The sequence below is a fragment of the Mya arenaria genome, chromosome 9 (assembly GCF_026914265.1).
Source record: "Mya arenaria isolate MELC-2E11 chromosome 9, ASM2691426v1".
Taxonomy (NCBI): Eukaryota; Metazoa; Mollusca; class Bivalvia; order Myida; family Myidae; genus Mya; species Mya arenaria.
This window is the reverse complement of record NC_069130.1, coordinates 20,553,369-20,569,830: the sequence shown is the minus strand read 5'-3', so window position 1 is coordinate 20,569,830 and position 16,462 is coordinate 20,553,369. Positions and strand designations below refer to the sequence as shown.

Below are 16,462 nucleotides of genomic sequence, written 5' to 3'. Positions count from 1 at the left end.
TAAGGCAAATTATTTACCCGTATAATTAATAATAGATTGAATACATGGGCAGAAAATTACTATGTTTACACCGAGTCACAAGCCGGTTTCAGAAAAAATATGGGTACGATTGACAATATATATGTCTTTAGTAATATCATTGAAAGTATTCTTAAACAAAACAACAAACTGTATGTATGTTTTGTTGACTTTACCAAAGCATTTGATTTATTATTAAGGGGTAATATATTTTACAAACTAATTAAATACAGCATACGTGGCAACATGATGAATACTATACAGTCGTTATATTGCAATGTAAAATCAAGCATAAAATTTCAAAATGAGCTAAGTGAGACATTTAAATGTTCAACAGGGACACGTCAGGGGGACTGCTTGTCTCCATTTATATTTTATATGTATATTATATATATGTATATATGACTTAGAAGAAGAATTCTTACTAAAAGGGTTCCAAGGTCTTAATATTAACACACTCAAACTACTGCTAATATTGTATGCCGATGATATCGTTATATTTTCAAATTCAGAGGAAGACCTACAAAATGGCTTGAATATTTTACAAAATTATTGTCAGAAATGAAAATTAGTTGTTAATATTGAAAAAAACAAAGATTATGGTGTTTCGGAAAGGGGGCAGATTAAGAAATAATTTAAAATTATTTTATGATAATAAAGAAATAGAAATAGTAAATCAGTTTACATACCTTGGAATAACTTTTTCCACTGGGGGCTCATTTGATAAAACGTTTGAAGCCCTTGGAGGTCAAGCGCTCAAAGCCATATTTAAACTTAAAAAATACTTATCAACATTTACAAATTTGAAAGTAAGCCACGTCTTATCATTATTCGATAAATTAATAACTCCAATACTTAATTATGGTTCAGAAATATGGGGTTTTTCGAAAGCAGATGGACTTGAAAAAATCCACCTCCATTTTTTAAAAACACTATTAGGCGTTAAACTTTCAACGCAAAACAACTTTATATATGGAGAATTAGGTAGAGTCCCATTGTATGTCCATAGATTGACATCAATCATCCGCTTTTGGTTGAAAATAACAATGACGGATGAAAGAAAATTCATCCGACTTACATATAACTCGATGTTAACTGATATACAAAACAACGCAACGGAAATAAATTGGGCAATTAAAGTTAAAAATCTGTTAGAATCTATGGGATTCGCTGAAGTTTGGCTTAACCAAGGGGTTGTAAATACAAAATATTTTATACACACCTTTAAGATGAGGGCTAGAGATTGTTTCATGCAAAAATGGAATGAAGAATTACGAGAGTCATCAAGAGCGTCAACATACATACTATTTGCAAATTTTAATTATCAGTCATATTTAGACACCATACAAAACAATAAATTCAGAACAGATTTAACTAAGGCTTTAACTTTACGACTAAGAGTAGCATCACACAGATTAGAAATAGAAATGGGCAGATGGCACAAGCCCCAAATAATTCCAAGAAATGAACGAAAATGCCAACTTTGTAATACACTTGAAGATGAATTCCATTTTCTCTTAGAATGTCCTTTATATCATGAATTAAGAATCTTATACACTTTAAGCGATATTATTGGCGCAATCCAAATATTCCTAAATTTATCGAACTGATTTCGAGCGAAAATGTAACTACTATTAGAAAACTATTTTGTTTTGTCTATAAGGGCTTTGGAATGCGTCAGTTTAGACATTGGACACTTTTCTCCACTTACTATTTTTCAGTATTTTAAGCAAATGTGATATAACTATACTTTGTTTATACATTATGATTGATTTTGAAAGTTGTTTTATCGGAAATGTTTATATACTGTACATGTTTATATTATATGTAACGGATGGGCTGTAAGCTTATAGTTAATAAAATCTTCTTTTTCTATTAGCAGCGCGACGGCTGTGTGGCCGAATAGGAAAGAGTAGATATTGTAAACCTAACTTGGGAACCAGGATTAGTGTAGCCCTCGTTGCTTTCCTTCAAATTAATTGAGATAATATGGATATGCTTAACTTAATCAAATATGCAAACTGTGAGTACATATGGAATAGACAGAAGCAGAAAATATAAATATCAAACAAGTTTCCTAAATATATGTTTGTTAAATACAATACGGTTTACTTTAATAAGCTCCATCTTCATGCGGCAAATGATTGAATAGACATGTGCTATATGTCGGACTTGCAAATCTAAAACGTTTCTTATATGCCTTAGAAATGCTGGGCAGTTTTCAATAGAATTCTTATCATTGTCCTTATATATGCCTCATTGATTCCATTCAGTCTATAGGGCAGTTATGATGACTGTCAATCAAAGCACTAAGATTGTACTCTTAAGCTTAAAGATCTAAGTTTGTTATTGAATACGCTTCTAGGCTGATAAAAGGTCTTTTCAATTGTTGTCGAAAAGAAGAGTCAAGTACCGTACGGCATTTGTCGTAACTTTGTTTAACAGCCGGACAATATTCACCAAAAACAGTACGTTAACCTTAGTTAGAAAATTATCAAGTGCAGCAATAACAATACAATTCTGATATGTAAGACCTTACTCTGAATATTGATATAATCACGCCATTTCTATATATACTTTTAAACAAAGCTTTAAGGACATGACCGACAGTTTGCATTTACGTAACCTTAGAACTAATAACTCTACTTCGATTTACAAGTCATGTATATTATGTTAACGACACAATGAACAGATACGTTATTAAAATCAATAGCTACCATGTTTGGTAGTGTGGATCAACCTTATCCTAATTGAAAGCACGATCGGTCCATACATGATCCACTGTAACGCACTCTCGTTAATCTAACAACTACAAATACATTCATAAAATGCATGAAAGTAAAACGAATATAAATAGTAAAGGGCCGTCTTTAATTCATAAAACATCTTAAGTCATTATCTGATTGAAGACAAAATTCATGTATAGAAATGTATTGAACAATGAAAAACGTAATAGAGTGTATTTTGAATAAAATCGATCAAAATTAATGTAAATAAATATAAACAATTAATTAATTTAGACCAATGAGAAACTTTAATTAGGCAACAAATTAGGTTAAGAAAAAGCTTCCATAAATTCCAGCCCTGTTAAAATTTCTTCGTTCTATTTATAAAGTCGATCAGTGCGTATATCACAGTATTTTAATAAAAACAACCAGTTTTATGTAATCAGCGTTCGATAAAATATTTTTGCATGACCGGACATGTCCAAGAATATTTTATGGACCGATGACGTCATAACAATGTTAAGTGCGGTTTTGCAATTTTTTAAACTGAGAAAATTTGTAGTAAGTAAACATGGCCATAAGACAGCCGGGCGACATATTGCTTTTAAAATTTGTAATTGATTGGTAATATAAAAGGTTTGGTATAATGCAAGAAACATAACACCTTTTGGGGCTGACAGACCGATCATTATAATGTCAGATGACCCTCAGTGTATTAATGTTTCATAAATAACAATAACTCGATGCACGAATCAATTGACAATCAACATGTTTCGGTTTGAACAGACATAAATTAATGCAGTCGTTAACGAGAAAATAATATCTACATATGTATAGCATAAAATGTATTATTATACGAACCCTTTGGAAATGTTTGAACATAAATCATAAATCACACGGAGTACCTATTTTACCAAAAACTGTATTCGTTTTTATTTTCAATAAAACATGAATTTTTGCACTTCTGACATTTTCAATGTATTTAAGTTTTGTTTCAATACATTTCAAGTTAACACATCTTTACACGATTTTAACAATCAGATTATAAATACTTAGAATAAGGCCATGCTTCCATACGCGTCTCTTATTTGGTTTTGCGTTTATCTTTAAAGTGCATCATAATTTTGAACATTACACTTTTTGTTCTCAGAATTGCCACTGAAATTTTTATTGTATTGTTCTTCTATAGACACATGCATATTTGCATATTCAATCCTTGGCGAGATCTTTCACAAGCAGACAGGAAGTAATTAATTATGCATCCGGATATTTGTTAGAAACCTCTGTAGGAATTCATGTTAAGTCTTAAAAAAAATGCAAATACGAGTGATATGTTCACTTTATTAACACTAAGAGCAATGCATTGAGGTCCATTGTTCCCATCAACCTTGACCTGGTAACTTTCAATCTTCTAGTAATTATTTTCTTTTTTCACCTAAATACCATGGCAATTTCGACAAAATGATGGACACAAATCACGCTTAATATTCGAACTCCCATGAACAATTATCCTTCACTTTCTGAAGAAATTTTCCCTAATGGTTATTTGATGAGAAGGGCGTATGCGATAATTACTCCAGGCTGAGGCACGACAACATTGTCATTACAGGGGGAAACGTTTTATATTTATCCTGCATTGTTTGGTACTTGAGTAATGACCCAAAGTCGATCATGTTGTCCCCGTTGATTATTAATCTTAATCAGCCGGCTTCAAAATAAATTGCCAATTACTGAACTGTGCCTTCCAAGAAAAGATTCATTATTTTAGGAAATGGTGATGTATAATGGAATACGAAAATTAAGCTGTACAGCGCTTTTTAAAACATCAATGGTTTTAACCAATTGTTATTTAACCTAAAAATGTAAACATTTAACGTTTTTACACAACGGTTATTTACATAATGGATTAGTAACCGCTCTAGGTTTACCTATATCTGTATCGAAGCAATAACTAAGAACCTGCGAATATGACAGATTGATTCTTTATGTGAAGTTCATTCGACATTACCGATCCTAAGGTTCTAAGAGTTAAACGATCGAAAGAATTGTATGTAATTGATCAATTACAACACGTTCTAAACACAACACAACCAAGAAAAACAAACTTAAATACGACTTTGTAAAACCAAACAGGATCCAAAATAGTAAACATCTGTAAAAGCAACATGTTTTTTCCACCGAAACGCAAAACTGATTGGTGCTGAATCCGGGGCTTAATTAAGAAATTGTCCATTTGGACAAACAATTCAGCTCTCGTAATATATAAAATATATTTGACGCTTCGAAAACCAGGGGTGCATTTCAGAGACGATCGTTAAGGCGATCGTTAGCTTATTTTGGTAGTACGACCAAATTTCACTGATCGGCACCGTTTCAGAGACGCAACTTGCATCTGCATTATCGTTAATTCTGATCGTAAACCAACGACCGGCTAGAGGCACTCGTAAACTCGTTCAAGATGGCGGATAAAGATGTTCTCCATAGCAAAGTATATTTTTACTTTTTATCAACATTTGAGAGTTTAATATTGCGTGTAGCTATTTATAAAGCAAGACAGAAACCAAAATAGTTAACACCTGTAAAAACAACATATGTTTAAACCGAAAAGCAGAGCTTACTTAAGAATTTGCTCCATTGGTACATTAGCTCCCGTCATATAACAAAACATATTTGACGCTTCGAGAACCAGAGTCATTTTTTATTTGGTTTGATATCGCTTATTATGTATAGATTGATAAAACACTTGATTGACCAGCCCAATTGCGTTCATACCCCAATCAACCCTGCAAATCATTCCTTAAATGAACACTTATTTAGGAAACTACGAAAAAAAAAGTATAGGGTCGGGAGGTTAGGAAACAAACAACTTTTACGCCTTACTGATAGCTACAATTTAAACATGTGCACACCCTTATCTTCCCAAATGTTAATTAAGTAAACCCACGCAAGCCGAATAATTCAGACGAACATCTAATATTGAAGTTCATTTAATTAGGAATTTAACCGTGTTTGAGAACATAATTGCATAGTAAAAATGCATAGTAAAAATCTAAATCAAATTTGAGCTTACGCTTTCAACACCAGTATCAACACCAGGCATTGCTAAACAATAAATTCATCTAAATAAAGCTATGCATGGAAATTCAATTCAGCCGCCTGAATACAAGTAACTAATAATGTTTCATCGTGGAAATGATCTGCAACATTTACAACTGAAAAATAAAAGAGGTTTCAATGTAAATCGGATTGATGAAGTATTACTAGTCCATCTCTCAACTATTGATAAAGTCACGACAAGAGTAGTTCTAAGACATACTTCATCATTATAGGATCTACTGATCAATTACCGAGTGTCTTCAGTGATTTCATCAGATAATGGGACTTATTCTTACCATCTATGTACTAAATATGACCTCAAAAATTAGCAACTGAATTCGATTGGACAGTTGGCAACTGGTTTATTTGACATATCAAACTGAAAGTGATGAACGCGCACACTCGAAAATAAATACGACTATCGCCTTTACTATTAAATGAATATTAATATTAACTAAAATCAACTATTAGTAAAGCATTTTCATGTTTAACTCATTTTACATTCAAATAATCGACCCCCCCCCCCACAAAAAAAACATACCCAAAAAAACAAACAAAAAAACAATCATTATTTGTGAACAGGTACAAAATAAGCGATATTTTGGCTCTTTTTGAAGTTGGGTAATCAAAATAACAACTTCAGTAAGGCTTACATGTTTTATCTGTACATAAACATATGCTTTTTGTTTTGATCAACCTATATTGTGCGCTTTTTAACTATCATAGACATTGAAAATTGGAAATGGTATATTTCCTCCTTTTCAACGGCACAAGTGTTAAACTGACAGTGATGTTAGTCCTTATATTCAAATGTATTTAAGTTAAGTTCATTAATTTCTGACAACTTATGTTGCCCTTTTCCTCGAAGCGCTACAGTTCTGACCTATTTAAAATGGCCGATAAGATTAAATAATTCTCAAATGAAAAATGTATATTTATTCAATTAGTTGCTACAACTAAATTTTAAACGTGTTAGAACAAAAAAAAACGTTTTGAATATAAATAATCATAAACGAAACTATGAATTTGACGTCATAAAAGTGGCGACAACTTTGATCATCGTCCTCCACCAACATATGTCCTCCGGAGGTATTTTTGATAATCAAGCAATAGTAAATATTTCCATTTAGTTGTAGCAAAATGTGATCATTAAAAATATTATCGAGGAATTCAGTAATTTACGACCTGATGCTTCTCATATTGACTTTAATTCTCTAATGTGTACGCGGAGCAGTACATTTCAATCGGAACTTGTGACTGTTTGTGTGAAGTTTTAAATCCCTTTTCATTTATAGAATAGGTAATTAGTTATTATTTGCATATAATTACAGTATGTCAAAATGATTTACTAGTACTAACTATGTTTTATATTGCGTTTAATGCTGTAATGCGTGTGCAGATGAGTACAACACAATCGGATTTTGCGATTGTTCATACTATTAAGTTTAAATCCCATTTCATTTGTAAAATGTGCTATATGAAATGCATTTGATAATTGTAATACTGATAAAAATGATTTACTGGTACTAACACCAGCCAATAATGTAACAGGAGATGATGAGAATCTTCCCCGAGCTGAACGCGTACACCATGATCGTGTTGAGGTACAGACCATCACAGAACATCCAGAGGAAGTTGCACACAATGAAATACTGGCACATTATGTGCAGGGCTTGGCACCAGAGATGAAAAACACACAATTTGCTTCAAAGTTTAAAATGCAATTATGAACGAAAGCTGAATAATGAAAGACAGAAGCGTTAAATGCCTGTTGTTTACCATTGAACACATTTTTAATATTCATAAACGGTCATGTCTAAAAAAACAAGGTCAATTAAATTAAGCCTTTATAATAAAATAAGAGTACTGAAACATGATAAAATCAAATCATTTCAAGGAACCCGTTAGCCCTTGCATTGTTCTCGAACGACCCTAAATTGCCTGTAATTACCTTCATTAGCAAAACTTTTTTGTTTAAGAAATAACATGTTGTTGAACGATCCATAGTCGGAATTGTAATCATGACTGTTACGGTAATTTATTACATAATGTTGCCGTTTTGGGACTATTTCACAAGCATGATTTTTACTGGCATCTCGTATCGAACGTCAATGGCAATAACTACATTGCAATTGAACACAAAACAATAAACATTGTTCTGCAGAGTTCAATTTTAGCAAAGACAGATTTTCACATTGGAATTTCATCTGTGATAAAACAAACATGTTGTAATTAGAATTGAATGTCCCTTGCATTCATTAATATTAAATACATATACATTTGGAATATTATAAATTTTACTTTAAACCCGAAGCAATACATGTCATATGATAAAAGTACGCCTTTGCTTAACAACGACGATTGTTTCATGTTGATTTCCATCTGTGGGTGGATATGCAATGCAATGGAAACCATAGGGACAAGACAGATACACCATTAATTAATCGCGTTATTTCTATTTTGCATTATACTGTTTCGTAGAGATTCTTAAAATATCTGCCTTAAATGGTATTAGGTAGACAACCTTTAAAAGGCTCTGCAACCTGTATATTCATTCATGAATTTAGCTTGCTATACATCAATTTCTCTAATTTGTCTAGAAGGAATTAAGTAGACAGGATTATTTTCTGTACCTTTCATTGGATTTTAAGACTGAAGGATGCAAAAGGCAGAATGACATGTTTTTTCCACACCTTTCAGTAACCTTACAAAATCACACTGATATAAATATGCAACTAATATAAGTCATCAACATTTACCTTGTTAATACAAATGATGTAAATTATTGTTACGACATTAAATAAATGCCCATATACAAACCTATCCTTGTCGTTTGTTGATTACTTACTAGCTGGGGATATGAGAGTCATAGCCAAGCCTGGTATAATACATAATCACTATATTCAGTCGGCTGATTTAGTAACGTAAGAAAAACATCGTTATATCAACATCAAACTATCAATCACTATTCTGATGACAGACAATACGAACATGACAATCCTTGTTTTAAGACGGGACATGGCCAACACATATTTTCGTATTTTTATTATTTTGTATTCTTTGTTTGTCGTATAACATTACCATCGAGGTTGAAACCAGGTAAGGACGGGCATTGTGTCCTCGCTGTCTCTCCTGGAAGAGTGTCTGGCCAGCATCCCACAAAATTGTCCACTGTTCTGTTACAGTAAAGGGGCTCTGTAAATTGTAGCAAATCAAATGACGAGTAGCTTTGTATGAAGGTCTCAATTCGGAATAAAAAACACGAGGTAGCGCCTCCGTACAAAATTGTTTGAAATGGAAGAAGAATATAATCAGACATAATACACGTATCTTTTCGTTCGTGTTCTTATTATTTTGAGAGTATAACTTTTTCAAACGAAGATGTGAATGGAGTGTATTCCAAACATTTTTTACCCTGTCTATCATACTTTAAATAATGTCACGGATCAGTCGTTTAACAAACGCCTGAAATATATAGGCAATAAATTGTAGTTGAATTAAGCAGAACACAAATCTAAGACGCCCGATAAAACAAAAATAAGCATCCTATCTTGAGATATCTGTGTTTCTGAATTATTCAAACTATTTACCACTTGATTATTATTCGACCGAACATTTCACTCAGATTGCATTGTATAAGACATGTTTCAATTAGCCAAGATATTTTCGTATGGGACATTTAAATCATACGATATTCTTTCCTCCTTCAAAAAGCTTTAGCGGGAAGTGTTGATCGCAATACCGTAAGCTAATGCTCTTTGTAGTTGTTCAATGTATTATTGCTAAATACTTGCAAGCTGATTATGGGTTGTTCTTGACTCTTTTTATATTGTCTGTTGTGCTTGAGGTAAAACGTTTCATGTACAATATAATACAATTAAAGATTGAAAGAAACGGTGCAGTGTCAATCGGTGTGCTAAAAGAAACAGAAGAAAAAATAGTTGACCCTTGAATTACCTTGGTTACCCCGTTTTATTCTGGAAGGGTTTAGTGTGGAGAAAAATGAAAATTGTAGATCGATTTTTTACGAAAGCTTTATGTAAATATATTTTGTAAAATAACAAATAGGTAATATCAAGCCTATTTCAGTGAAAACAAAGAGCAGTAATAATCAACTTTGGGTTTCTTGTACATTCGATATTATGTTAATGAACCGGTTAAGCCGGTTAGGCATAACGTTTATTTGGCTAATTGTACACATTATATATAATGTACAGTCTAAACATGCAAATTCGGAAACTTTGACTTAAATTTCAATATCAAATGTTCCTGCCTTAATAATGAATTGCACGTGCTCGATTTTTTCCGACGAATATTTATGCGAAAGACTACAGAAACATGCTCAGTAGCAAAAAGTTTCAACATAAACCCGGTTTAATGGCACTGGGTAAAAGCCAAAGACAAAGAACATAAAAACTAAAAATCACAAACAAGAAACATGGAAGAACAGCACAAATCTCCACAAACAGCACATTTCATATATACTATATAATGAGTATATAATAAACTATGTCTTTTTATCAAGGAATGTAAGGTACCGCCTTGGTATGGTCAGTAAAATATAAATTTACTGGGGGTTTGGGTTAGAAAGACTATTGATAAGCTTCAACTCCAGGGAAACTCAGAGAAAATATGAGTTAAAAATATGGAGTGACAGACGCCATCGACAGAATCCATAGATCACCCACACGGAAATGTCTTTGGCTAATATAATTTGTTAGATATCGTATCTTACTGTCATGGGAGTAGTTTACTGTTTAGTCGAATTATCATCACTATATGTACGCCGACAGAAGGCGCAACGCGTGTGTCAAACTAAATTGCAATGAAACAAAACCAGTTAAGATAGATACCTCGCAGAACGATAACAGATCATGTTTTGTTATTATTGTGGTTACCGCTCGGACACTCCGATTTCTTTATTAATATACACGAGCCCGATGGGAGTGTATACTTTAAATCAAAAGGGTAAAACAAATTGTACATGGTTGTAAGTGGGCGTACATTTGTGAAGAACGTGCTAATTTATCCGAATGATAGTTACTGTGCGCGAAAGGTGAGCGTACTTTTTACACGTCAGATAACGTTAAACTTCGCACGTCATGTCTTCTGTTTACACAAATAAATATATTATGAAATGCCAACACATGTGTCATAAAAAGGCGCGGGTAACGTTTCCGTTAAGTTAAACACGCACAATAAAGAACAAAATATGCAGTAAACATATTCTTTCACGGGTGTTCGATGCTATATTTAAGCTATTTCACATTACTTTTCCCATTAGTTTTGAATGTATTGTTATCACGTTTATAAAGTTGTAGCCTTTTATAGGTTATGATATTGCCATTATGTTCGAGGTTCGTTGGAATCAACCGTTTTAAAGGTATTTATTTGTATTCATTCATTAATAATTATAGTATATCTACTTCGTGTGGACCGTTTTTCTGCAAAAAAGCAGTGAGAACGTTTTCAGACTCTAGCGCAACTCATTGCTGGAAATATTCCCATTTGTGTGACTCCACTCATTTGCGAGTCCTACTTCTACTAATACCGACGTCATGGAAGCCGCATGTTACAATACTCAGGAATATATTAAGGAAAACTTTTCTGACTTAACCTTCTCACAATAATAATCAATGACAACTTCTGCACGAGAGAGTATCTCATTTCAAATATGTTCGTAATGTGCAAAACAGCTAACAACAAACGGAAGCTGAGCATTTAAATCGAGAACAATTATCCAATGTTTTATTTATCCTTGTTTCCTCAACGTTAGTGTTTCAGTCATGAAGTTTGCATTATTTAGAAACAAGTAGATTTACGATCGAACTGTCTCTTTATATTTTGTTTAACGTCTTAGAAAATCAAATAAAATTTGCAACTCCTAGTGTATTTTATTTCTTATCGAATTAACTACAATCTATAGACCTAGATTTCGCGTGCTTACAAAAAAAGATCGATTCTTGTAAAGTTGTGACAATCTTAAAATCCGAAAGAATAATGACACCAGCATTGTTCGAGGTTTATTTGAATGAGGCGGGGAAAGAGAAATCTCTTTCTTGAAATTGACACGTCAGTAAAAAAAGTTTTGTATGACGGTCTTGAAACATCGCTACGTACGTCGTCCACAGTGAAGTTATTCAGTTTGGTCCTTTAGATGCATTAAATGTGTGCTTAAGGCGTTGGTTCCTGGACTGATACTTGTCTCTGTACTTTAAATTATACGTATTATTCATGACTCCAATTACGCCGACGTAAAGTTCATTGCATTATTTGTATATAAAAGCGCAGTCAATGAAAACTCCATGTGTATTCTGATTCTGTGTTTAACTTATGATTTGTCCTTATTTGACGCCCTGAACCGCCGCAATCCATTATCATTGGCATTTTTTTCTAAAAAGAAAATCTTCTCAACGTTTATTATACTCAGAGATATAGCTAAATACATAACATATGCGCGTGGACTCTTAATGCACACTGTATTTCGTTTCTTCAACTTGCTGTTTGTCGTACCCCAGGTACCCCAGAGCTTCGTTCACACCTTTCGCCCTAAATGATGAAATTGTCTGCAACAATTTTTTATACTTCATCTGTACATGAACCAACATCATTGCATTTCCTCCCACTGTTTTATCCACATGAACAAAGAAACTGTTACAAGTGTGTTTTGTTACTCATTCTGTGCTCTTTGTTTTTTTAAACTTTAGTTCCGCTCTTCAACTTGTCCAATTCCGGCTTCGAAACTTCAGATTGATCACTTAATCCACGGCAAAATTTGTATCAAAATTGTCATTTATAATCTCACCTTTTGGTTCGTAAACTTATTTTAAAACTATAAATGTAAATTAATATAATTCTTCTTCGTTCATATTATAATTCCTATAAAGATTAAATAAAACGGGTGTTTGTACCGTAAACTGAATTTACATTATGGTGATCACTGACTGTTTCCTAAAGTGGAGCAAATTGTAGGATGTTGGCCTGAGAGGTATACCCTACAAACAAACGAATCAAGCCAAAGCAACAGTAAATTTTTGACATTCATAAGAAAAATATATTTCTAGATTAATCTTATAAATTTATTAGATCTAAGCACCATTCAATCTATCCTATGGAAGGAAATACAATTATATTACGTAGCTTAATGGTTTGTAACATAGTGCAGTGCAAAAACGTTCCATTCTTATTTTACAGAGATTTCGTTAGACAATTCAATTCGACTAAGTGCATCTCCTTATGGCTAATGTCAGAGGATTCAAAGGTATATTATTCTATAAAACATTGCAACAGGAAAATCCACTTAATGTTTAGTTCGGCTTATTTATTCTTCTAAGATGCTATATGGAATGGGAACATTCACGGTATCATAAAATAATACCTTTGAAGTTGAATATTAAATTGAATATTTATGCGAAAAGCTACAGAAAAAAGTACAGTAGCAAAATGTTTAAACATAAACCATGTTTAATGGCACTGGGCAAATGCCAAAGACATAGAACAAAAATTCACAAACAAGAAACATGGAAGAACAGCACAAAACTCCACAAACAGCACAGTGCATACATACTATATATAAAACAACTAGGAATGTTTATCAAGGATGGTTAGGTACTGTCTTGGAACGGTAAGTAAAATGTAAATTTACTGGGGGTTTAAACCAGTTTGTGTGCACAAGCTCACTCTTATGAAAACATATTTATAGTATGTAATTTATAATATAATTTTCGTTTGTTATTTCATTTGCATTTCTTAAACATTTTATCAATTGCAATATTCTTCACATCATTGTCATTTCAATGCAAACAAAAGTTTAGTGGGTTTATTGGAGCTAACATACGTCGTTATCGATTAGTCGATGTGTTTCGAGGTCTGTTACAAAACTTTTGCGACGCGTTAATATTTCCCTGTGTTTGAAGGAAAAATCCTGAACAATTGGTTGATATGATTAGCGTGGGTCATTGTCAAATTATTTTTAGTAAATGTATTTTGGGTAATTTAACTGCAATATAAAACTTTTAAACAGGAACTTGTTTAAAAAATGTAAATTTTTACCTTGAATGTTTTGAAATATGGTACCTTTTTTATTATATGTAATATATATTCCGAGGGTCACCGTTTAATCATCGTAGTGTATCGTGAGGTTAAAAACTTTTGGATCAACTTCTTTAACAGATAAACAGAAATTGGTCACTATTGACGCATTTAATTTTTTATCACAAGTTTCCCGTTTAATATAAACATATGTACTACAACATTACTCTATCAATATTGGCCTGAAAATATATCACCCAGCACGTCTGCAAACAAATAAATTGGCACATATAACTGGCAATATTCTAGCAACCCATCAGAGAATTTCTCACATGGTATTTATGATAAAGTTTGCCAGATCATGTAACTTGTGTTTAGGTACAAGAGCTTCATGAAGGCAGGGATATTCTGGATGGATATTTTACAAGCATATGGCAGTCGTGTGATTCTGTTGTCAACAACAATTGTGGAAGACTGTAACTTAATTTTTGCATGTCATGCTCTTGATTCATTTTGAATAACGACGTCTTATAGGTAATGTTGGTAGTATATATTATAACTGTACATATGTTAGTCAAAACGAATATAGTGTATTTGATCACTGTATTGGTACACTTTTTATGTAGAAGAGAACTTTGATGTTATTAAAAGGGTTGCAGATTGAAATTATAAATGTCACATTTATCAAACAATATACTATGAACAATGATACAAAACCTAAGTTTATTCCAGAATCCTCTACAGGCAATGAAAATTGCATATCTTATTCGTTAGAGTGTTGTATTTAATATTAATAAAGTGATATTGTTTTTGATATAGTGGATAAATTATGACTCAGTCACATAGCCCGGCCGATGAGGTTCCGATGAGCCAGCGATGCGATTTTCACCGAACACCGGCCGGACACCGGCCGGACATCCGTGGCGTTTGTTGCTTAAAACCGCATCGGTGGCAGCTCGGTGAAATTTTAACTTCGGAGCTAAATTTCACCGGGCTCTCACCGAGCTCCCTCATCGCAGCCCCATCGTAACCACATCGGAAAACACGTCGGCCGGTGCACGGCCGAGTATCGGCCGGTGTCCCGTGCATCTGAGACAACCAGAGGACGAGGTTTTTTTAACGGACACCGGCCGAGCTCCGACCGAGCTCCAGCCGATGTGGGACAGAGCCTTGGAAAGAATAGTACCGGTGGCTGACCGATGTAAGGGACACCGGCCGATGCTCGGCCGGAACTCGACCGGAACTCGGCCGTAACCCGGCCGGATATCTCTGCTAGTATATATATATGGTCCGTTCCCTGCTGCTTGCACATCTTCGAGCACGGTTTGGTCTCGCCATGCACTCGCGATGAACTGGCCCTGCTCATCTTCCCGGTCGAGATCGGCATTCTGGATGTTGGGGTAACGAGTCCTCATGAGGTTGTGTAGGGTCATGCAGGCCATGACGGTCTTAGTAACTGTCGACGGTCTCATTTCCAGGGTTGTTAGAAGACATCTGAAGCGATTGACAAGTATACCAAACGCATTTTCAACCACACGGCTTGCCCTGGAACACCGGTAATTGAAGAACCGCTCGTCCCCTGCCAGGTGACGATGAGGGTAGGGCTTTAACATGTATTGCCGAAGGGGGAAGGCGTCGTCTCCGACCATGTAGTAGGGTGTGTCCCGGTCGTCATTAGGCAGCGAATCCGGTTGGGGGAGTCCGATCGTTCCCTCACGAAGACCTGGCTCTAGCCGCGACCGGTTAAAGATGCCGGCATCGGAACACGACCCTGGTGACCCCACATCCACCCAGATGAACTTGTAGTTCGAGTCTACCACCGCAAGCATGACGATAGAAAAGAAGCCTTTATAGTTGTAGTAGAGTGAGCCACTCTTGGGGGGCTTCTTGATTGCGACGTGCTTCCCATCGATCGCGCCACAACAGTGGGGGAAGTTCCACCTGTCTCCGAATCCCTCGGCCACCGTGCGCCATTCATCTTCTGTCTGGGGAGTGGCCCACATCTCATCCTCGTATACGTCGTAGATGGCCTGACACACCTCGGGGATGAAAAGGGCGATGGTGTTGTGTGGGACACGAAACGCAAACGCAAGATCGTGGGACCTGCTTCCGGTCGCCAAAAACCTCAAGGTGATTGCCAGCTTCAGCCCAGTGTCCAAGGGGTTTCGATGCCTGCAACAGGAGAGGATGAAATATGATTAAACCTTAGCAAGAATATAATGTTTGGAGGGAATTTTGTTTGCAAAATACGGATTAACTTACGTTGTACTCTTGGTAATGCGGGGGCCAACTCGGTTAAGCAACTCATAGTACATCTGTGGCTCCATGCGGAGGAAGGCTTTGAAGTCGGCAGGGTGCTCGGCCTCGAGTTCCTTCATGAGAGTCTCGTACTGGCCGAAAAGGGCTCTGCGTAGGATCCACTCTCGCACCCACCAGCGTCTTTCTCTTCTGCGGGCCCTCTGTCGCTCCCTCTCGGCGGCTTTTAGTATTGCCGCCAGGACCAGGTTGTACTGGAACCTTACTTGAGCCAGTTCGTGTTCGAGCAGTGCCATTCGAAGTCTCCTCGGTGCAGCCATAGTGATGAACTGACA

General features: G+C 35.0%; 1 protein-coding gene across 1 annotated transcript; it reads right to left on the bottom strand.

The window, feature by feature from the left end:
• Positions 1-14,881: 14,881 nt before the first annotated feature.
• LOC128245843 (putative nuclease HARBI1) lies at positions 14,882-16,447 on the bottom strand. Its single transcript, XM_052964067.1, has 2 exons — positions 16,134-16,447; positions 14,882-16,043 (listed from the first exon to the last, which is right to left on the bottom strand). The coding sequence occupies exons 1-2, from the start codon at positions 16,445-16,447 to the stop codon at positions 14,882-14,884; spliced, it is 1,476 nt and encodes a 491-aa protein (XP_052820027.1).
• Positions 16,448-16,462: the final 15 nt, after the last annotated feature.